The sequence below is a fragment of the Macrotis lagotis genome, chromosome 4 (genome assembly GCF_037893015.1).
Source record: "Macrotis lagotis isolate mMagLag1 chromosome 4, bilby.v1.9.chrom.fasta, whole genome shotgun sequence".
Taxonomy (NCBI): domain Eukaryota; kingdom Metazoa; phylum Chordata; class Mammalia; order Peramelemorphia; family Peramelidae; genus Macrotis; species Macrotis lagotis.
Genome location: NC_133661.1, coordinates 186,619,043 through 186,642,551, shown reverse-complemented (window position 1 = coordinate 186,642,551; position 23,509 = coordinate 186,619,043). Strand labels below are relative to the sequence as shown.

General features: G+C 35.9%; 2 protein-coding genes across 5 annotated transcripts in view; both read left to right on the top strand.

The window, feature by feature from the left end:
* The window catches only part of RNASE4 (ribonuclease A family member 4), a 29,543-nt gene extending 18,106 nt beyond the window's left edge, over nt 1-11,437 (top strand). For 3 of the 4 annotated variants that reach the window (XM_074234964.1, XM_074234962.1, XM_074234963.1), the window contains exons 2-3: nt 9,393-9,446; nt 10,490-11,437. In XM_074234964.1, the coding sequence (XP_074091065.1) occupies nt 10,521-10,946 (426 nt within the window). In that variant the 5' untranslated portion in view covers nt 9,393-9,446; nt 10,490-10,520 and the 3' untranslated portion in view covers nt 10,947-11,437. Of the gene's footprint in view, nt 1-512; nt 532-9,392; nt 9,447-10,489 lie in introns of those variants that run through there. The other variant, XM_074234965.1, reaches the window with a different exon arrangement.
* Nucleotides 11,438-11,534: 97 nt separating this feature from the next.
* Nucleotides 11,535-23,509, top strand: part of LOC141521941 (epididymal secretory protein E3-beta-like) — a 37,425-nt gene continuing 25,450 nt past the window's right edge. The window contains exon 1 of the mRNA XM_074234957.1: nt 11,535-16,099. The gene's annotated coding sequence lies outside the window, so the exon portion shown is untranslated. The remainder of the gene's footprint in view (nt 16,100-23,509) is intronic.

Genomic DNA, 23,509 nt, shown 5'->3' with positions numbered 1-23,509 from the left:
AGTTAGAAGCTTGCATTCTATCAAAGTCTGTCTACCAACTACCTGAGATAGGAGAAAGAAGAGGCTTCCCAAATCCTGAATGCTAGGAACTTTACTATTAACCAAAATTTTACTGTCAGGGTTGGCAATAAAAATCTCTCAAAGAAGAAATTATTTTACATTCAAATTCTAGAACATCTTCATTTATTTCTTTTTTTAATGGAAAATACAGAATTTTAAATTTATTTTTTAAAAGCCCAAATTATAGAACATTTCCATCAAATAGAAATATGTGGGAAAAGCCAAAATGGAAAATATAACATTTGTGACCACTAACAAATATTTAGAACTTCAAGTACTGATACAACCAAAGTAAAATCCAAAAATCTGAAGATGGTTACTTATGAAGCTACAGAAAATTGAGAGGAAGATTTCTTTTAATTTTTTAATTTTTATTTTTTTAGGTTTTTGCAAGGCAATGAGGCCAAGTGACTTGCCCAAGGCCACACAGCTAGGCAATTACCAAGTGTCTGAGGCTGGATTCGAATTCAGGTACCCCCGACTTCAGGGCTGGTACTTTATCCACTGCTCCACCTAGCTGCCCATGGAAGATTTTTTTTTTTAAAGTGAAATGATATAATTTTTGGTGAACATATATAGACATCAGAGTCAATTTAAAATGACTGAAATTATTTGCTTCAGTTTCTCTGGGACATCAAGTGACATTAAGATGATTAGTTAGCTTAAATATTTAAAATTCAGGAAAAGATCAAAACCCAAGTACCTCTTCATTTCCTATCAATTCCATCAGCACAGTAAGAAACAGTATTGACACTAATGAATCAAGTTAACATTTGACATTAAGATATAATCATTAACTTTAAAAAGATGATCTGATCAATTTTGATTTCAGTAATCATACTAATATATTCAATTACTAAAAGCATCCTGCCAACAAAAGCTCTATAAACTGAAAAAGATATTGGAGGAAGTATACTGGAATATGGATCTTTTACCTAACATCTAGAAAGAAGTGACCTTCCCAAGGTCATACAAGAATAAAAGGTCACAGCTAGAATTAAAATTTTCCTAATTCTTAGTTTTCTGCTTTCTCCACTATATCGTACGGCTTTTCTTCAACACCAGATGTCCTCAACACTGAAGACAAAGACATATAAATTCAGCAGAGGTTAAGCCAAAGTTTAAAAGTGAATAGATCTGCAAGGAGCTCTCTGACAATAAAGCCTCCAGAATCCTTAGCCAGGATAGTCTTGATAGTTTAGCTTCAATCTATTGTGAAATTGTGGATATTTTTTTCTTTTGTGAATATAAGTCAGATGTCTTGAATTTTTGAACACATGTTCTATAATTCAATTTTCTTCTTGAGAGGAATACAATATTTATATGAAAATTTTTGAGTCAGTTCAGAGTACTGGAACTCTTCATTCTTACTTTCCAGGGGTTCATGCTAATAGCCCAATGACTCTTAATCAGTAGCAGTGCTTGTCAGTGTTGGTTCGTCCCCTCACCAAAGGAAGGATTTAAGCCAATAGGATAAAATAAGGTTCTTTTACTAGGTCAACATGCATATTGCTTACACAGCAGCATGGAGATCACAGGTTATTAAGCAAACTTAATGGATTTAAAGTGCCTCATTGAGGCATGCAGGTAACCCTGTCTTTTCAAATTTCAATATTAGTGGAAGAGAAGTCTTGGCAGGTCTTAATAGGCTGGAATGGTTTCAACAAGAGGTAACAGATCTATTTGTCTACTTATAATTCAGAAAAGTTCATCAAACAGCAGTTGGATTAAATGACTATAAGGTAATGAATTTTTCAGCCACACCAATTCTCCAACACCAAACTAAGGCATATAAAAGATTGTGATCTCCATTGCTAGGAGGGGGGGGTGTCACATGACAAAATCACATATCCTTGAAATATTTAATGTAGAAGGGATTAAGACAAATAAAATACCTAATGGGAAGCAGCAAAATCAAGATAGAAAAATAGAAAAATATTGGCTTGTGCATCTGGATACTTGGTCATGCTGGCTGTACCACCTGGCTTGACCTTAAATTGGACTAGATCTCTAAGGTCCCTTTCAGCTCTGACACTCTAATGAATATAGATTGAACTAAAGCTTTTTTTTAAATGTGATTTCTCAATTATATTTTAAAAGTAAAGTAACCATTTTTATTTTCTCTGCCTAAAAATATTTAACTCCTAAATTAAAAAAAGTAAAACAAAAAGAACCCTCCCCAAAACCATTTCTTAGTCTTAAAATGTAAGCCTTAACAGAAAATAAAAATCCAATGTCCTTACAACTCTCAAGATATGAATCATCTGTTCACCATTCTTTTCATATTTCCCCAGCTATAAAACACTCCTTTTTCCACTGTCCTTCATATATATATAACCTATTCCTTCATCCCTGTCAACCATTTGGAATTCAACAACTACTAATCCTTCAGTGAGAACAAATCTGTGTGTTCTAAAGGACTTCATGTCACCTCTTATATTTAACATTCACCTCAAAAATATCTTTCCTTTCTTAAAATTTACTTGTCTCTTTCTGGACCCTAGAGTAAAAAGGCCAATGGGATATAATCACGGTGAGATGTCATTTACTAAAAGAGCTGGCAAATTCAAATACTCTGCTATCTCTGCTGGTTGGGCTACTTAAAGGACTTAAAAAGACCTGCAATTGCAATGACAGGAATTATTGTAGAAAGAAAAGTTAATGTCCTCTGCAATGTGCTTATAATTCTGAAGAGAATGGGGCTGATTACTGTAGTCTTTTATTAGAGGGTTTAGGGCAAAGTGTAAATTTAAAGCAATGTAACTATTTTTAAATAACAGACCAGGATTTATATATTTGAATGTGTTGCCCCTTTTCAAAGTAATCATCCTTAGAGAGAGGCACACTCAAGGTTATAATTTTGCCCCTGTTTAAAACACAGAAGCTCAGAGTTGAAAAGGGATCTTAAAAGAAATTCTAGAAACCTCTTATGGGTCACTTAGGGCGAATTTAACCAGCTCCAGAAGAAAACCACTCATTATTTTTAGAATCACAGTGTGTTTTGAACCCCAAACTGTGCCAACCAGCAGTATCACTTACTTCATTTGCTCTCAATATTTTAAAAATTCCAATCCCTCTTTAAGAATAAAGATCTATTATAAATGAAAATGTTCAAAAGACTAGGAGGTAACCTTTAGAGAAGAATTCCAGAAATATTTAAACAACAGTAATAATTTCATTTTGAAGTATACATTTTTGTACATTGTTAAAACAAAACCACAACTTTTTACTTACAGTATACTCACACTTCAAACCTTTGTTTCAAAGGATAACCATTTCAAAATAAGTACAAATTATTTCTCTAAAACTCTGACAACCAATATGATGTCTGATCAGCAAGTGGCTATATCTACATTGGGGACAGTTAATGTTAGGATGGCTTAATTATCTCAGATTATAAGTGATTACACAATTAAAGGGAACCCCATCATTTGAAAAGTGTATCTTAGGCAAGTATGGCACAAAGAAATACAGAGTCGGAATCTTATCTTAGAACATGCAGACCAAAACTACCAATTTGGGAATTAATGTGACCATAATACTTAATTCCCTCAGGAAAAGACATGTGGAGCAAAAGTAAGCTAAGACCTGTGTGTTCTCTCGGCCACGCCTTTGTCCTGAAATACTCTTCCAAAATGTGTTCAATTCATGAAAATTACATTAACTGCTCAGGTGGTTGTGGGAGGGAAGACAAAAGTGACCTACAGACAGAAAAATTTCTGAAAGTTTTTTGTTACTTTAAAAAAATTTTTTTTTTATCATCCTCATAAATTGAGTTTGTCAGTCTCTTTCACATGATATGTTTATGTTCGAGGTAAATAGAATGTCAGTTAGACCAGTGCCTGAATCTGATAGTCAATACAGGAGTTGGTGAAGTCAGATGGAGGTATACTTCTAGTTGTTCTTCCACTGTTTGAATCCAAGTTTCCTCCAAATCTTCTCTAAGGCCACTCTTCCCATGAACAAAGTGATAGTAAAATTACGTTTGTACCAGTCTCTGTTATAGTATAAATGCTTCTGAAAATTTTTACTTAAGAATTCCTTGTAAAAATCAGCCATTTCCTCTGCATTTAACGTTATTTTTTTACCTGTTTCATCTTTCAATCCCAGACCTCTAGCTTTTAATCTTGAGTGAATAAATTCTTCTTTTTCCTTACTAAACATCTGATTCTGGTTTGCCCAATATTGTTGACTCCATTCTTGTGTTTCTTGTCTTAATTTCCTAAACTGTTGTTCCAAAGGAGATTCATTTTCAGGGATGTAAAATTTGATTGGTCGAAGGTTTGACTATCTATCTGGGGGTCCAATCCAATCATTGCAAGATTTTCTGGGTGGGCAGAATCGTGACACCTCGGGCCGTGCGGAGCGAAGCTGCGGCGGGGCGGGCGCAGGGGTGTCCGCCCGCAGGCCAAGGCCGCCATTCGCGCCCCCTCCCCGCCCCCCCGGCCCCCATTTATTTCTAACTCTATGATTTGGGACTTATTATATAGGCCATTGCCTTTGTTAAAGTTACAGACGACAATATATGTGTATATATATATATATATATATATATATATATATATATATATATATATATGGGTCATTAAAAAAAGGAAAAAACAGGTATATATTTTATTCTACATCAAAATCTCTCTAGTTGTAATGTCTCTCAAACATTCCAAATAGCTCACTTGGGACATAAATAGTTTAGATTTTTGGTCTGATGTGGTGACACATTAAAGATTTACAAGCAGGTTTTGTCACAGGAAAGAAATACTTTGTCTATTTGAGGGTCTAAAAGAAGGGTGACTATCCTGAGGACACTCAGCTAGATGACATATTCAGTTGAAAAATTCAAATTTACAAATGTTCTATCCTCAGTGATATGCCAATTATATTCAAGTAATTATATATTAGACCAGAATCATGGAAGGAAGGTATCACAGTCCTTCTCATCACAGTTTGGCTATGCTTTCCTGATCTGCAATGAGACAGAGGGTTACAAAGAATTAAATTACTTGAAAAATAATTCAGGTAGGGAGGTTATATTCAGGGTAGACAAAAGATATCCTCAGAGGCATAGTTCATAGCTGGAAAAGATCACAACTTACATAACTGTCTTTCTCATGTTCCTGAAAACATGTGGACTTCATGCAATACAAAAGGCCTCTATTATATAATTTCCATGGCTCAGTATACCCATAATGATTGCATACTCACTGTAGACAGAGACTGAAATACAACAAAATATGGATCAATTCTCTGCTGCTTATGCAATTTGGCTTGACCATTAATACCAAAACCCCCCCCCCCAAAAAAAAAACCAGAGGTTCTCCACCAACCAGTACCGTATAATCTATTTTTGGAAATACTGGATACAGCAAATGGAGAAATGTGGGAGGGTCTTGCTAGTAAACAAAATCAATTACATTTGAATTATCTTAGGAGAATTCTTAAGATTGTTGTGCCCCCCAAAAATGAGTCGGAGACCAAATGAAATTTAGAATGGAATGTATATACCTGTGGGTTGCTAGGGGTAAGAAAATCCAAATCTAACACCTTCAAGAGTAGAATGAGCAAGGTTTTTTATAGTATTTTGAGAGGCAGGGGTATCATGAACAAGTGGGGGTACAGAAGCAGAAATAGCAGTTAGATATATTTCCTTGTCAGACTACTACACACATGTGACATAGTATAGATAGGAGACCAATAAAAAAATCACAGGGGGGGTCAAGGTCAGAACAGTCATGGTGGAGAACAGTCATGTCCAGGGGGTTCTTTAGGTCAGGTAGAGTTTATTATCTCCAATTACACCTGGAGCAGGAATATTGCAGAAATAAGCATAAGGATTAGGTTAACAAGAACATTAGGTGAGTCCCAGATAAAATTTATGGTATATCTCATGATTCTCAGGGTCAATTATTTTAGCTCTGTCAGGATGTTCCCAGACTCGAGGGCATTAACCAAACTGTTTCTGGGAAGTTTCTTGGGACCCAGGAAAGTGCCAAGGACCCCATTTGCACAGGGGTTACACAAGTATTAATGTTGTACTCCAATACTGGCAAACATAAGGTTTCAGACACTGAGATCTTTTCTTGAGCTGACCTGCCATGTATTCATATTCTACTCCAGGGTGTGTAATTCTGATGGGCTAGCCATGTTGTTCAAATGCCAAGCATATGTTTGCCTAAAGGACTATTTTAAAGAAAACTTACACAAGGCAAGTTTTCACATAGAGTTCAAAAGAAGCAATTCAAGTACATTCAAGATTTCTCTGAAGAACTCTGGAATCAATTGTGAGATATGGGAGATGACAGAACCATGCAGCATGGAGTGTCTACATCAAAGAGGACACTGAGTTCTATGAGCAAAGCAGAACTGCAGTAGCTCAAGAAATTTAAGGTTCAAAAATTTAGAAACATCTTTACTCCAATGGATTATTTGTGTCTGACCTGTGGTAGAAACTTCATATTAATCTGATCAGCCATAGATAGACATATTGTTCCTTGACCCAAACATATGATATCCTTCTGGGAGAATGAAATACAACAATCAATCAATAAACCCAACTATATAATCTCCCAGGCTCTTCGCAGCTCTAAAATATTATGAACTCTAATATATAAAGAAGAAATGTTTAGATACAAGTTCTTTGATACAAAATCATGAGTGATTTTATTCAGTTATAAGAGAGGGAGGAAATGATATGTTTTTACCACCTAAGGCCAAAACTTTGATGAGAGGTATGCTTTGTTATGGTCTTAGGACCAATTTCTAGAATTCCAGTTAAAGGCAGATTAATATCAAATCAGGAAGATATCCCAAGGCACAGATCAGTTGTGAGGTCTTAGCACTCCATTTTATACTACTGTATTTAAATCATAACTAAGCATTAGGGATAGTACCTTTTGATTGTTGTGCCATTTTTTCCTTGATCTACTCTTTGTTACTTCCCTTTGAAATTCTAGGTTTGAAATGGACATTGATCACATTCATTCCCACTATGGGTCTCCTCATCTTAAACACTTTATTTGGTGGTTGATTTTGTAGTGAGTTAACAATAGGGTCAAGATTATGGATTAGGTCTTCTTATGGACCAGTTAGATTTTCTTTATGGTCAACTGTCACAAAAATACATGCATTATCTAAGTAGAATAGAGCACTAGACTTTGATTCTAGACTGAGAAAGACTTTGGTTCAAACCCAGCCTCACACACTGTAATGACCCTGGGCATATCATTTAACTTTTCTTTATCTCAGTTTTCTCACTTGTAGAATGAGAATAATAATAGCATCTACCTTGCAGGATTATTGTGAAGATCAAATAATTGCAAAGTGCTTAACATTGCGCCTGGTTCATAAGTGCTATACAAATGTTATTACTATGTGGTCATTTCAATCATGTCTGACTCCATTTGAGGTTTTTGTGGAAAGATATTGGTTTTCCATTTTCTTCTTCAGTTCATTTTACAGATGAAGAAACTGAGACAATGTTAAGTGGTTTGCCCAGTGTAACACAACTAGTAAGTGTCTAAGGTGGGAATTGAATTTATGAAGATGAGTCTTCCCTACCTCCCCTTCCCCTCAACTTCCCTCCCTCTGTCTACTATACTACCTAACTGCCTAATTATATATCAATGTTGGCTGCTATTATTATTATTATTATTATTACTATTGTAGTTATGTCATTTTAGTCTTCTTTGATAGTAAAAGACAAGAATCATCATCACCATCTTTATTAAAAGACACTGGACCCAGAAATATCTATATCTATATCTATATCTATATCTATATCTATATCTATATCTATATCTATATCTATATCTATATCTATATCTATAATCTATGTCTATGTATATGTCACTGCTATTGAAAAATCAAAACAAAGCAATGCCCTGAAGAACCTTCTAGATGTAATGCAGTACTAGACTGGAGTCAGGAAGACCTGAGTTCAAATCTTGTCACTTAACCATTACTTGTCTCAGTTTCCTCATTGGTAAATGGGAATAATAATAACACCCAACTCCCAGGGTTCATGTGAGGATAATAAATCACTTACCTTTTCGAAGCTTCCATTTCCACATTTGTAAAAAAAATGTTGGTACTGGTTGCTTTATCTATTTCACAGATTTGTTATGGAAACCAAATAAGGATTACTTATAGCTGTGAGAATGAAATGTCACTATTTTCCTCAATGTATGAAGATTAAGGCACAAAAAAGAAGTATGAGTAATGGGAGAATGGGTCCAGATATAGAAGTGAGAAAGGATGAGAGCAGTAAGAAAGTGAAAAAAAATAGAATTGTTCAAAGTTCATGAAGGGAAGCTAGGAAGTATAAAGTATGATCTTTGATCATCACCAGAAAGTCTGGTGTATGCCTGAGGAGTATATAAGAAAAGATATTTAAGTTCTTTCTTAGGCAGATGCTGTTTCTTTTCTAGTCTCAATTTCCTCTTTTGTAAATTTGGGATAATAGCATTTATATCACAAAATTGTTATGAGGATCAAATTATTTTATGTATGTAAAGTGTTTTGAAAAACCTCAAAGTGCAAAATAAATGCTGGTTATTACTTAGTAAATTGTATTACTCACAATTAGTTTAGAAAACCTTTTATTGGGTTCCGTTGATTGTGTGAGAGGTACTTTCATTATTATTACTTACATTGTTCATTCCTTAATTTCTTCATTCAGAAAGGTTATTCAGCACTTGCCATTGGCAAGGCATTATACTAGGATTGTGTGGTGTGGGTCTCTGGGTGTGCGTATGTGTGTGCATGTGTGTGTGTATGTGTGTGTATGAATGTATGTATGTATGTATAGGCTGTGCTGATTAACAAGCTTGACAAAGGATCTGGCTTCTATTGCCATTGGGAGAATATCAAAGGAATTAGAAATCTAAAATTAAAGTTTAACTTTATTATCTTTTTCTATTTCATCTCTGCTTGAGTCCTCCTTTGAGTCCATTACTCATCATAAGATAAAGAAGATTTTGTAATTGTGAAAGCTCAATATGCCTTTGCTTTGTGGGATATAAATCTACCTCATCTTTAGGAAGTATTCAATTAAAGAATTGAATACTTCCTAAAGAAAATAGTGGCCAGTGAGTAGTTTCATGTACAGGAATCAGATGACTATCCTCTTCCCCATCCCAATCCATTTCATGTAGGTATTATCTACCATATCACTAACATCAATAGCAAGAATGGTCAAATGAATTGCCACAAAGGCATTTTGAAAGATCACAGACTGCAGACTGACAGGTGGTTCCAGTTCCTCAAACTGTAGATATTGGGGCATGGTCAAAAATCAGAAGATTGTCTTTTAGTCATACATGATGTTTTCTTTTCAGGACCTGAGCAGGAGGGTTCATCAAGGCCATCTGCAGCTTTCACAACAAATAAAGGTAAACTGAAGTCTTACTTCTAGATCATTGTAAGATCTCTAATACTTAACTTCTCTGAGCTGAAACTTTGTCTTTGGATAGAAAGAGTGTTTGGAAACTGAATCATTTGGGAATGATGCTGTGAACAAGAGAAGGAAGAGTAACAATATCCATGAAAGGGTGAGGTCTAGCTGTTGGAGAATGACAGATTAGTAGAATATGATCTCCTTGAGGGAAGTGACTTTTTTACTTCTTCATATCCCCAACTTTTAGTACAATGACTGGCCCATAACAAGCACTTAATAAATGTTTGTTGATTGATTAGAGAGAAAAATAATATTAGAAATGACACTAGACTAGCAGTTCTTTTAAATTTTTTTTTTATTTAAGGCAGTGGGGTTAAGTGACTTACCCAAGATCACACAGCTAGGTAATTATTAAATGTCTGAGGCCTGATTTGAACTTAGGTCTTCCTGACTCCAGAGCCAGTGTTCTATCCATTGCTCCACCTAGCTGCCCCCTTAGACTAGCACTTTTAAATTTCTATATGCTTTATGACCTTCCTTTTGTTAAGTGATTTGCCCAGGGTAACACAACTAGTAAGTGTCTGAGGTGGGTTTGAATTCATAAAGATGAGTCTTCCCTATCTCCCCTTCCCCTCCACTTTCCTCATTCTATCTGCTTTACTACTTAGCTGCCTAATTATATTGATATTAGCTGCCATTATTATTATGATGATGATGATGTTTCCTTTTGCAGTCTAGAGAAGTTTATGAAACCTTTAATATTTTAAATTGCAATAAATACCTAGGATTATAAAGGAAAGCAATTATATTGAAATAAAGGTGTGATTGCTTTTTCATTTAAGTTCATTATGACTTGAAATCTAATGTTAAGAACCATTGATCTAGAACATAGAATATGAAAACCTAGAGAAGAATTGGTAGGTGAAAGGGGACAAGTTGAATAAGGAAGTATAGGATAGGAATGTTGTGTCTATTGGCAAGGGGTAAACAGTCCACTTTCCAGCTTTATTGCCTGCTTCTTGCTTTGTATTCTTTTAGGGGGGCTCTTAATAGGCAGAAGATAGTGGCCATGCAGGGAATCCGATCATTGCTGTTACTGCTGGTCTTGCTTGGCCTATGGTTGGTACAGCCCTCTTCTGGCCAGAGTAGGAGATTCCAACAGTTCCTGCGGCAGCATGTGGACCCTCATAGTGAAGGTGGTGATGCTACATACTGCAACCAGATGATGCACAGGAGACGGATGACTGAGACAAGGTGCAAGCCTGTTAACACCTTCATCCATGAAGACTTCTGGAATATCCAAAGTATTTGCCAGACCAGCAACATCCAATGCAAGAATGGACAAATGAATTGCCATGAAGGCATTATGAAGATCACAGACTGCAGACTGACAGGTGGCTCCTCTTTCCCAAATTGTAGGTATCGGACCCTGGCCAGAACCAGGCGTGTTGTCATTGCCTGTGAGAATTCTGAGCCTGTGCACTTTGATGGGTAAGACCCATCTTGCTGGCTTGATCTTCAGTCTTAGTTCCCACTTTCTTATTATCTGCTACTGAAAGATGGGAACTGTCCTGAACCTTATTCCCTAATAGTCTTTGCTCATTCTCTTATAACCAGTCTATGACTTTGCATACTTTGACTCCAAAGGAGGAGAAACAAAGTCTGTATAAGACAGGGAATTGAGGAAGATATAAATCTTCTTTTACCTATCCTCTTGACAAGAGAAAGGACAAATAATGAAACCTTCACAAATATATCACTTTTTCCTTTCCAAAACATTTTTATAGGTCATTTCACCATGTGATTGTTATAATACCCTCAATAACACTAACAAACCAGAGGTGTCAAATACTAGACCTAAGGGTCACATGTAATCTGTAACACTTCTGAGTGTGGACCAAACTATTAAAATGTAATTGGTAAATATTTTAAAAACTAAATAAAATACAATAAAGCAGATAATAGTACATTTTAAAACTAAGTAAATATGAGATCTGCAGGATCGTTTTTTTATGCTGTAATGATCTTCCTTTCTAATTGTTTGAAATAATTGCTAACAGACTATATTTTGTCTAAAGTTTTACTAAGCAGTTTTTAAACTTCATAACAACCATCACTCCCACCTCTATTTTATGACTGAAAAAACTAAAGCTGAAAGAAAGTGCCTTTCATGGCTTTCATGAAGTAATTGGCTTTCACACAAGTAATTGTTGGAGGCAGAATTTGAATCCTGGTCCCTCTTGACTTTTAGTGCAGACCTTTTCCATTACACCATGGACATAAGGAATATTACATTCTTCCTTTCTATTCTCACTCTGAGGCCCAGAATAGTTAAATGACATGCTCAAAGTCAAAGGGCTAGTTGGTGGTGGTTTAACCAAGCACAGACTATAGATTTGCTAACTTCTAATCTGATTCCCTCTTCATTATACTGAGATGAATATCAGAATATTGGCTCTTTTTAAGTAGTCATAGAAAACCAGTGTGGGTTTGGAGCTTGGATAGTAGAAAGATTTAGACCCCATCAGTTTCCATCTGAATTAGGATAGGATCAAACTATCAGATTAGTTTTTTTCCCTTCCTCCCAAATCTGGGACTTGTTTTAGTGAGTCAGAATCATATATTTAAAGAGGAATATAACCTCAATATCCGATATTAAAAGACATTCTGTTGGAGATCTTGGTATGATTGAATCTCCCTATCATTTCTGTAGTAAAAGACTTTAACTGTTAGACACCAGCTATTAAGGAAGATAATTTATTTTTCTCATCCCTTAACCTCAATACTCATATACCTCAAACCTCCCTGGTTAGCTTCCTCCCCACTCCACATAAATAGCTAAGACTTGGGTCTAAGCCTTATGTTTATCAGGGACTCATGATAAACTTTACAGTTAGTTTTCTGTCTCATGGTGATAATCAGCTCTGGAGGACCCAGAAGCAGTATAGATATTACAATCTATTGATACTGCATATGGTGACCCAGATTTATAGGACTGCAAGGGTTGAGATCTGACAAGAACTTGAGAGCTCAATTGACCCAAATGCCTCCATTGACAGATGAAGAAAATAAGGACTAATGATGGGAAGTGACTTACATCAGGTCATGCAAGAAGTACTTTGGTGATTATAACACAAGTTCCATGGTACTCTGTCTAGTGTTCTTTCCATTCTACAATTTGGGCTCATATAATGTTTGAGTGAAAAGGGACTTTTTATTTTATTATTTTTATAATTTACTTTTTAAAATTTTCATCCATTTGTACGTGCATATTTCCAAGTAACAAAATTTCCCTCAACCCTTCCATCCCAACCCCCTCCCCTGCCTCAATAGGGAACATTCAGGTTAGCATTTTACATACATATTTCATTAAACATATTTACAAATTAGTAATTTCTGGCATGAGGAATTAGGATTAAGGGAAAGATACATAAGAGATAATTTTTATACAATGTTCATCAAATTCAATAGGGGTATTTTTTTCTGTGTGTTTTATTTTGTTTTGTTTTTCTTCCTCTGGATGGGGATAATAACATTGTCCGTAGTCTGTCTAATATTGTTGTTCTAACTCTCTGAACTGCTGAGAGGAGTTGCTTCATCTCACGGCATTGTTGTTAATATGTATGTTGTTCTCTTGGTTCTGCTCTCTTCACTCAGCATCTGATCCTGTAAATCATTCCATGCTTCGCTAGAGTCCAACCATTTATGGTTTCTTATAGAACAAAAGTATTCCATAGTATTCATGTACCATTACTTGTTTAGCCATTCCCCAATTGATGGGTATCCCCTCAATTTCCAATTCTTTGTCACTACAGAAAGAGCTGCTATGAATATTTTGGAACATGTAGGACTTTTCCCATTTTTTTAGGTTGTTTTTTTTTTTGCAAGGAAAATGGGGTTAAGTGGCTTGCCCAAGGCCATACAGCTAGGTAATTACTAAGTGTTTGAGACTGGATTTGAACCCAGGTACTCCTGACTCCAGGGCCAGTGACTCCAATGCACCACCTAGCCGCCCTGACTTTTCCCATTTTTTATAATTTCTTCTGGATATAGTCCTAGAATTGAAATTTCTAGGTCAAGGAGTAGGAACAGTTTTCTTGCTCTTTGGGCATAGTTCCATATTGCTCTCCACCAACAATGCATCAATGTCCCAATCCTCCCACATCCTCTCCAGCATTGATCATCTTCCCTTTTTCTCATCTGGGCTAATCTAATAGGTGTGAGATGATATCTCATTGTTATTTTAATTCATATTTCTCTAATCAATAGTGATTTGGAGCATTTTTTCATGTGCTTATATATAGCTTTAATTTCTTCCTTTGAAAACTGTCTGTTCATATCCTTTGACCATTTATCAATTGTGACCTTATATATTTGATGCAATTCTCTATATATTTTAGAAATGAGACCTTTATCAGAACTCCAAGTTTTGAAGATTATTTTCCACCTTTCTGTTTTTCTTCTAATTTTGGCAGCATTGATTTTATTAGTGCAAAACCTTTTTAATTTAATATGTCAAAATTATTCATTTTGCAGTTTATAACATGTTCCAATTCTTATTTGGTCATAAATTTATCCCTTTTCCATAGATCAGATAGATAGAGTATTTTTTGGTGTATTAATTTATCTATGGTACTGCTCTTTATATCTAAATCTTGTACCCATTTTGATCTTATTTTGGTATAGGGTGTAAGATATTGATCTATGCCTAGTTTTTGCCATACTATTTTCTAATTTTCCCAACAATTTTTGACAAATAATAAGTTCTTATCCCAGAAGCTGATGTTTTTGGGTTTATCAAATAGTAGATTGCTGTAGTCATTTACTGCAGTTTCTTTTGAACCTATGCTAATCCACCCATCTATTACTCTATTTCTTAACCATTACCAGGCAGTTTTGATGACTGCTGCTTTATGGTATAGTTTTAGATCTGGTAGAGCTAGGCCACTTTCCTTTAAATTTTTTTTTTCCATCAGTTCCCTTGCTATCCTTGCCCTTTTGTTTCTCCAGATGAATTTTGCTACTATTTTTCCTAGCTCAGTAAAGAAGTTATTTGGTAGTTTGAATGGTATGGCACTGAATAAGTAATTTAATTTGGGTAGAATTGTCATTTTTATTATATTAGCTCGACCTAACCATGAGCATTTCACATTTTCCCAATTGTTTAGATCTGACTTTATTTGGGTGAGGAGAGCTTTAGGGACTTTAAAGATGACCTATCATACTTTTCATTTTAAAGATGAGGTTTGGGAAGTATATAATAACAACAAGAATGACAAAAATCATAATGACTAACATTTATAAAGTGTTTAAAGGTGTGTAATATACTTTTCTCACAGCAGTTCTTTTTTTATTTCTTTTTTTAAAGAAAGATTTTATTTTGTTTTACAATTTTCCCCCATTTTTGCTCCCCCCCCCCCAGAAGGCAGTCTGTTAGTCTTTACATTGTTTCCATGGTATACATTGATCTCAGTTGAATGTGATGAGAGAGAAATCATATCCTTAAGGAAGAAAAAATAAAGTATAAGAGATAGCAAAATTATATAATAAGATGACAGGTTTTTTTCCCCCCTAAATTGAAGGTAATAGTCTTTGGTCTTTGTTCAAACTCCACAATTCCAGTATCTCAAAATTGTCCCTGATTGTTGCACTGATAGAATGAGCAAGTCCATCATGGTTGATCATCACCCCCTTGTTGCTGTTACGGTGTACAATGTTTTTCTGGTTCTGTTCATCTCACTCAGCATTAGTTAATGAAAATCCTTCCAGGCTTCCCTGAATTCCCATCCCTCCTGGTTTCTAGGGAACATAATAGTGTTCCATGACACTATCTTACTAGTTTGTTAAGCCATTACCCAACTGAAGGACATTCACTTAATTTCCAATTCTTTGCCACCACAAACAGGGCTGCTATGAATATTTTTTGTACAAGTGATGTTTTTACCCTTTTTCATAATCTCTTCAGGGTATAGACCTAGTAGTGGTATTGTTGCATCAAAGGGTATGCACATTTTTGTTGCCCTTTGTGCATAATTCCAAATTGCTCTCCAGAAAGGCTCTCAGCAATTCTTCAGGGGTGATAGAAAACATCTATTATAAGTACAATTTACCTTTCATCTAAGCAAGTTCCCCCTTCCTTAGTCCCTCCTGCCAATCACTTAAGCTCTTTAGATCTCAGTTTCCTCATCTCTGAGTTAACAGGTATTTTTGTTGTTGTTGTTCAGTCATTTCAGTCATAAACAACTTTTCATGGCCCTATTTGGGGCCTCCTTGGCAAAGATATTAGAGTGGTTTGCCATTTTCTTCTCCAGTTCATTTTACAAATGAGGAAAACTGAGAGATTAGTTTCTCTCCCAGGGTTATATAGCTATTAAGTGTCTGAGGCCAGATTTGAAGTCAGGAAGATCAGTCTTCCTGATTGCAGACTCAGTGCTCTATCTACTGAACCTTGTCAAAAATCCTATCAATGTCTAAAGTCTATTGTACTTGCTTATTAGGAGGTGAAGGGGGAGCAGGAGGAGGAAGAGGGGAAGGGGAAGAGAAGGGAGGAAGAAGAAGAGGAGGAGAAGAAGAAGAAGAGGAGGAGGAGGAGGAAGAAGAGAAGGAGGAGAAGAGGAAGAAGAAGAAGAAGAAAGAGGAGGGGGAGAGGTAGGGGAGAGGGGGGAGGGGAGGTTGGAGGAGGAGGAGGAGGAGGGGTGGAAGGGGAAGAAGAGGATGGACAGGAAAAGGGAGAAGGGAGGGGGCAGCTGGAGGGGGAAGGGGAGGGAGGGGGGAAGGAATTGAAGAGAAGAAGAAATAGGTTTGTCAAATAGGGAATTCAGTTGAAAAAGATTCTACACTTTTCATCTTAAACTTAATATCAATCCTTATGGAAAATTCAGCAATATATCTAAAATATCTAATCATAATAAATATAAAATTTGCTAAGATATATCAATAGAAGTGACTTGTAAGGAAATATACACTAGGAAAAATATCAACTGTAAAATTAAGATCCTTAAAATAGATTTGCCAGATTCTGTAGGAAAACTAGGGTATTCAAAATTTAAAGTCCCATGCAGGGAGGCTCTCTAATTCCCACAATTTCATACCAGAAAAGTTCTCATCTACATAACAATGATCACTGGCTCTCACTATACCATCCCTCAGAGTTGGCCTGTGCACTTACTTAAAGGGTTAGGTGGGTGACCCTCACCTCTGCTACTGCCTGAAGTTCCCATTAATCATGTTCCCCTCAGTTTTTTGGGATGGAGACTGTGTACATGTCAGTTCCATTTAAATTCTTATATTAGCTTTTAAAAGTAGTATTTACTTCGAATGTGAAGCAGGAACACAGAGAGAGAGAGACAAACATTTCTCTTTTTTTGCCAAGACCTTGTGGCTAGAATTCCTACTAAATGTTTGGGGAGGGGAAAGGGATTAGGTTTCCAGTTAAGCTCAGTTCCAAGTCTTGTGTCTCAGAAATGGTTTCCCAGGAATTCTTTTTTTTTTTTTTATGTTTTTGCAAGGCAGATGGAGTTAAGTGGTTTGCTTAAGGCCACACAGCTAGGTAATTATTAAGTGTCTGAGGTCAAATTTGAACTCAGGTACTCCTGACTCCAGGGTTATTGCTCTATCCACTGTACCACCTAGCCATCCCCCCCCAGGAATTCATGATTGTAAAATCCTGGCTAGAATCTTGTACCATGGTTTGAGCGCCTGGGGTGGGGTCAGGAGGGACTCCATCCCTGACAGCTAGAACTGAAAAGAACAAATAAAAGAGACCAAAACTCCAAACCAATTTCTTGGGATCATGGGGAAGAAAATATAGTCCTTCCTCTCACATTACTGCATGGTACCCTTCCTGGTAGTGAATGAGTTCTTTTTTTTTAAAAAAAATATTATTTTTAAAATTTTCATCCATGTGTATATACATATTTCCAAGTTACAAATTTTCCTTCCACCCTTCCTTCCCAACCTCCTCTCCCCTCAGTAGAGAACAGTCAGGTTAGCATTTTACATACATATGTTAAACATATTTACAAATTATTAATTTTTGACATGAGGAATTAGGATTAAGGGAAAGAGATACACGAGATAAGTTTTATAAATTGTAAGGCGTAATTTTTTTTCTGTATGGTTTGTTTTGTTTTTCTTCCTCTGGTTGGGGATAATATAGACGATTACCAGTCTAATATAGATAGTCCTCTTTGGACTATTGAAACAAGTTGTGTCTATCAAGGCTGCTCATCTCATACTGCTGTTGATGTGTGTACATTGTTCCCTTGACTCTACTCTCTTCTCTTAGCATCAGATCCCACAAGTCATTCCATTCTTCTGTAGAGTCTGACTGTTCATGGTTTCTTATAGAACAACATAATATTCATGTACCATAACTTGTTTAGCCATTCCCCAATTGATGAACATCCCAATTTCCAATTCTTTGCCACTACAAAAAGAGCTGCTATGAATATTTTGGAACATGTAGGACTTTTCCCATTTTTTACAGTTTCTGCTGGATATAGTCCTAGAATTAGAATTGCTGGTCAAAGGGTAGGAACAGTTTTCTTGCTCTTTGGGCATAGTTCCATATTGCTCTCCAGAAAGGTTGAATCTGTTCACAACTCCACCAGCAATGCATCAATGTCCCAATCCTCCTACATCCTCTCTAACATTGATCATCTTCCCTTTTTCTCATCTGGGTTAATCTAATAAGTGTGAGATGATACCTCATTGTTATTTTTAATTCACATTTCTCTAATCAGTAGTGATTTGGAGCATTTTTTAATGTCCATATATATAAATATAAAATCTATATATACATAGCTTTAATTTCTTCATTTAAAATTGTCTGTTCATATCCTTTGACCATTTATCAATTGATGCAATTTATCAAATGATGCAATTCTCTATATATTTTAGAAATGAGACCTTTATCAGAATTCCTAGCTGTGAAGATTGTTTCCCAGCTTTTTGTATTTCTTCTAATTTTGGCAGCATTGATTTTATTAGTGCAAAAACTTTTCAATTTGATATTGTCAAAATCAATCATTTTGCAGTTTATAATGTGTTCTAATTCTTGTTTGATCATAAATGTATTCCTTTTCCATAGATCAGAGAGATAGTGTATTTTTTGGTGTATAATTTATCTATGGTACTGCTCTTTATGTCTAAATCCTATATCCATTTTGACCTTATTTTGGTATAGGGTGTGAGATGTGGATCTATGCCTAGTTTTTGCCATACTATTCTCCAGTTTTCCCAACAATTTTTGTCAAATAATGAATTCTTATCTCAGAAGTTGATATCTTTTGTTTGTTTGTGAAAGAGTGGATTGCTGTAGTCATTTACTGCAGTTTCTTTTGAAGCTTCCCTAATCCACTGATCCATTACTCTATTTCTTAACTATTACCAGGCAGTTTTGATGACTGCAGCTTTCTAATAGAGTTTAAGATCTGGTAGGGCTAGGCCACCTTCCTTTACATTTTTTTTTCATTAGTTCCCTTGCTATTCTTGCCCTTTTGTTGATCCAGTGAATGAGTTCTTAAGCTCTGGCTCATCCTTATGCTGATCATCATATCACTGTCACAATCAATCCTCCACTACAGGGGAGAGGTAGGGGAGAAGGGGAGGGAAGGATGGAGGAGGAGGGGGTGGAAGGGAAAGAAGGGGATGGAGAAGAGAGGGGAGAAGGGAAGGGGGAGCTGGGGGGGAGGGGGGAGAGAGAAGGGGAAGGAATTGAAGAGAAAGAGAAGTAGATGGGAATTCTATTGATAAAGATTCCACACTTTTCATCTTGAACTCAATATCAATCCTTATCGAAAATTCAACAATATATCTAAAATAACTAAACACCCAAGGAATCAACAAATATAAAGTTTTCCAAGATATATTAATGGAATTGACTTATAAGGAAACACACACTAAGAAAAATATCCAAAATTTAAAGTCCCATGCAGGGAAGCTCTAAAGATTCCCACAATTTCATACCAGAAAAGGTGTCATATACAACAATGATTACTCTGGCTCTCACTACCCTTCCCTCAGGGTTGGCCTGTGGTTGGCCTGTGTGCTTAAAGGGTTTGGGTGGGTGACCCTCATCTCTGCTACTTCTTGAAGTTCACATTAATCATATTCCCCTCAGTTTTTGGGGAGGGAATCTGTGTGGGAGGGAATCTGTGCATGTCAATTCCATTTAAATTCTTTGATTAAATTTTTTTTTTCGTTTTTTTTTTTTTTTTTTTTTTTTGCAGGGCAAATGGGGTTAAGTGGCCTGCCCAAGGCTACACAGCTAGGTAATTATTAAATGTCTGAGGCTAGATTTGAACTCAGGTACTCCTGGCTCCAGGGCTGGTGCACTATCCACTGTGCCACCTAGCTGCCCCTGGATTAGCTTTTAAAAATAATATTTACTTTGAATGTAAAGGAAGAACAGAGAGAGATATACAAATGTTTGGGGAAGGGAAAAGGATTAGTTCTCCAGTTAAGCTCAGTTCCAAGTCCAGAGCATCTTGTGTCCCAGAGATGGTTTCCCAGGAATTCTTGATTGTAAAATCTTGGCTGGAATCCTGTAGTATGGTTTGAGTGCATGGGGTGGGGTAGGGTCGGACTCCATCCCTGATATCTAGAACCGAAAAGGACAAACAAAACAGACCCAAACTCCAAACCCCAAATTTAAAATCCCGTGCAGTGAAGCTTTCTAAAGATTCCCACAATTTCATACCAGAAAAGGTCCCATCTACATAATAATGATTATTCTGACTCCCACTAACCCCTCCCTCAGAGTTGGCCTGTGTGCTTTAAGGGGGTTGGGTGGGTGATCCTTACCTCTGCTACTGCCTGAAGTTCCCATTAATCATGCTCCTCTCAGTTTTTTCGGAGGGAGTCTGTTTGCATGTCAGTTCCATTTAAATTCCTAGGTTAGCTTTTAAAAGTAATATTTACTTCGAATGTGTAGCAAGAACTGTGATACAAAGATTTCGCTTCTTGTCAAGACCTTGTGGCTAGAATTCCTACTAAATGTTTGGGGAGGGGAAAAGGATTAGGTCTCCAGTTAAGCTCAGTTCCAAGTCCAGAGTATCTTATGTTTCAGAGATGGTTTCCTAGGAATTCTTGATTGTAAAATCTTGGCTGGAATCCTGTAGCATAGTTTGAGTGCCTGGGGTGGGGTGGTGAGGGACTCCTTCCCTCCAATCTAGAACTGAAAACGACAAATAAAACAGATCAAACCTCCAAACCAATCTCTTGGGATTTTGGGTCCTGATTCTTCCTCTCATATTACTGCATGGTACCCTTGCTGGTAGTGAATGAGTTCTTAAGCTCTGGCTCATCTCTATGCTGATCAATATATTGTCACAATAAATCCTCCAGTATAGGATTTATAACATGAATGAAACTAATGTACCAGCAGCTCTAGTCTTTAAATAAATTATCCATTTGGTGTATTGTGTAGCCATGGTGACCATGAGGTCTTCTCAGGATGGCCTGCAGTCAGAGAATCTCATTCAGTCTTCTCTTGACCATCTTAAATTCTTAGTTTAACTTTACTTATTAACCAGAATTGAAGTGAGAGTAAGTTATAACTATTCATGTCATGAGACAGGTACACTAGCTCAGCTTAATTTGAACTCATAAATTCTATATGCAATGTAAATTGAAGTTAGAAAAATCAATAGAGATTTTATAACAACAATATTGTAATCTGCAATATAGTAAAGATAATTAACTTTGAACAAGTTAGCAACTTTGATCAATATCATGATCCACCGAAATATCAGAAGACTCATCTTGATATATTCTATTCACTTCTAAACAGAGAGCTGATAGACTCAGAGCATATTTTCTTTTCTTTTTTTCTCTTCCTCCCCCTCTCCATTTTGTTGGATATGGCTAATAAGGGCTTCTGTTTTTATGACTATACATATTTGTAATGGGTTTTGTTTTTCTTACCTTTTCGGTTGGAGGTGGGAAGATAAAAGAGAAAAATTCAAAACTGTAAAAAAAATTATTAAATTTAAAAAAGTTTTATGTGAATCATTTTTTGTTTGGTATGAAAATTAATTCAATATCTATTATAACTAAATGAGGAATTATTCATTTGAGAGTTGTGAGGGTCTAATACCTATTCTTATTGTCTTCATTAAAACACTTGCCTGAGTTTACCTATTTATAATTGATCAGTAAAGCTGCAAATGATTACTATGGCTTGAAGATTCATGTGAATACATATAGAGATGTATGAATCAGATTGTTAGACTAATAATTCAGTTAAATGATAGTGTTGTTCATATATAATAATTGTCCACTATGTTGGAAAAATTAAGAAGAAAAGGAGGATAAACATTTGGAAAAGAAAGAGAGTCTATTCTTCATTTCTTCATTGCACAAGTTTCAATATTGAAAAAAATGGATTACTTTCCTGCTATACTTAAGGAATTCAAAATCTATGAAAGTTATTTTTACATGTTAAGAAACTGACCATAGTTAAGAAAAAGTTAATGTAATTCTAAAGATAGACACTTTGATATAAGGAAGAGAGGATTGATCTTGCAGTCAAGAAGACCAAGATTCAAATCCTGCTTTTTGTCTGACACATATTCCCTGTGTAACCAAAGGCAAATCACTTTAACTTTCATTGCCTAGACAGTTCCTCAAATTTATAAATTACAAAATAGCCATCTGCATTGGATGAGAGAATTTTCATGCTGGTCATACCCTCATATCAATGAAGTTATACATTTTTTTTTTTTAGGTTTTTGCAAGACAATGGGGTTAAGTGGCTTGCCCAAGGCCACACAGCTAGGTATTTATTAAGCATCTGAGACCGGATTTGAACCCAGGTACTCCTGACTCCAGGGCCGGTGCTTTATCCACTACACCACCTAGCTGCCCCCGAAGTTATACATTTTTACCAAGTAACAAAAATAACAAATTTCTAAGTCACAGATTAAATAAATGATTATATAAAGTGTATTTTCAGAAACTGGCCTGGAGCTCTGTCCACTGGGGCTCTGTTTCTGTACTACTCAAGGAAAACCACTTCCAATTTTATATATGTTGTTAATGACACTCCTGGGCAACACATCTGGGGCATTGTTCAGATAACCTCACAAATCTCAATATGTGCTCCATGAATAACAGTAGTGGCTGGTGATAAAATACTCCCTCAGTTTGAAGGTATCCACAGCTTGGGGAGGAGTAAAAAAGTGGAAATGATGTGGAAGAATAGCAAAGATTTATATTCTCTTGAGAATGTTTATGTAATAGTAGAGTCAAGTATCAGTTATTTATTCAATCCATAGGCACCTACTTTTATCTGAACACTGAAAAGGTAGTTAGGCAAACTGAGTATAGTTATATGTGTCCAAGAGGAGAGATTGCAGTATCTACAGAAGTACAATTCCAAGAAAAATCATTCGGTGGTGAAAAGGGGAAAGAAACCAAAACTACTCTCATATTTCTAGTACCTGCTAACTTGTTTAGTCTAGGATTTGTAAGTGTGTTTATATTTGTTAAGGTGGGGAATGGATAAGGTGGGGAAGAGGGTTGGATTAGAGTATTTCATCTGGTCTCCATGGAAATCCATGCAAACTTCAGTTCCATGGAAGTACTCTAATCCACTTCCTCAACACATTTAAAATGTTAAAATGATCAAAACTCACTTCATATGGTTATCAAAATGGCTTGTGCTTCCATCCCCAGTAAGATTCTTATCTTTGCAATTTGTAGTTATGCAAATAAAAAGAATCTAAAATGTCTTTGAATCAGAGATTCTATTACTGCACTTATACTCAAAAGTCATTGCTAATAAGAAAGCCTCCGTAACAGTTATAGTAGCACCTTGTATTATATCAAATAATTGGAAACAAAGATGGTCAATGACTATTAACTGGGAGAACGACTAAACAAATAGAACTACATGAAGCTATGTTCACGGAATATTACTGTGCTGCAGAAAATTATGTGGGTGGTAAATATAGCGAAATGTGGAAGGATTTATGTGACCTTATACACAGTGAAGTAAACAGAACCAAGAAAATAATATACACAATCACTAGAATAATATAAATGGAAAGAACA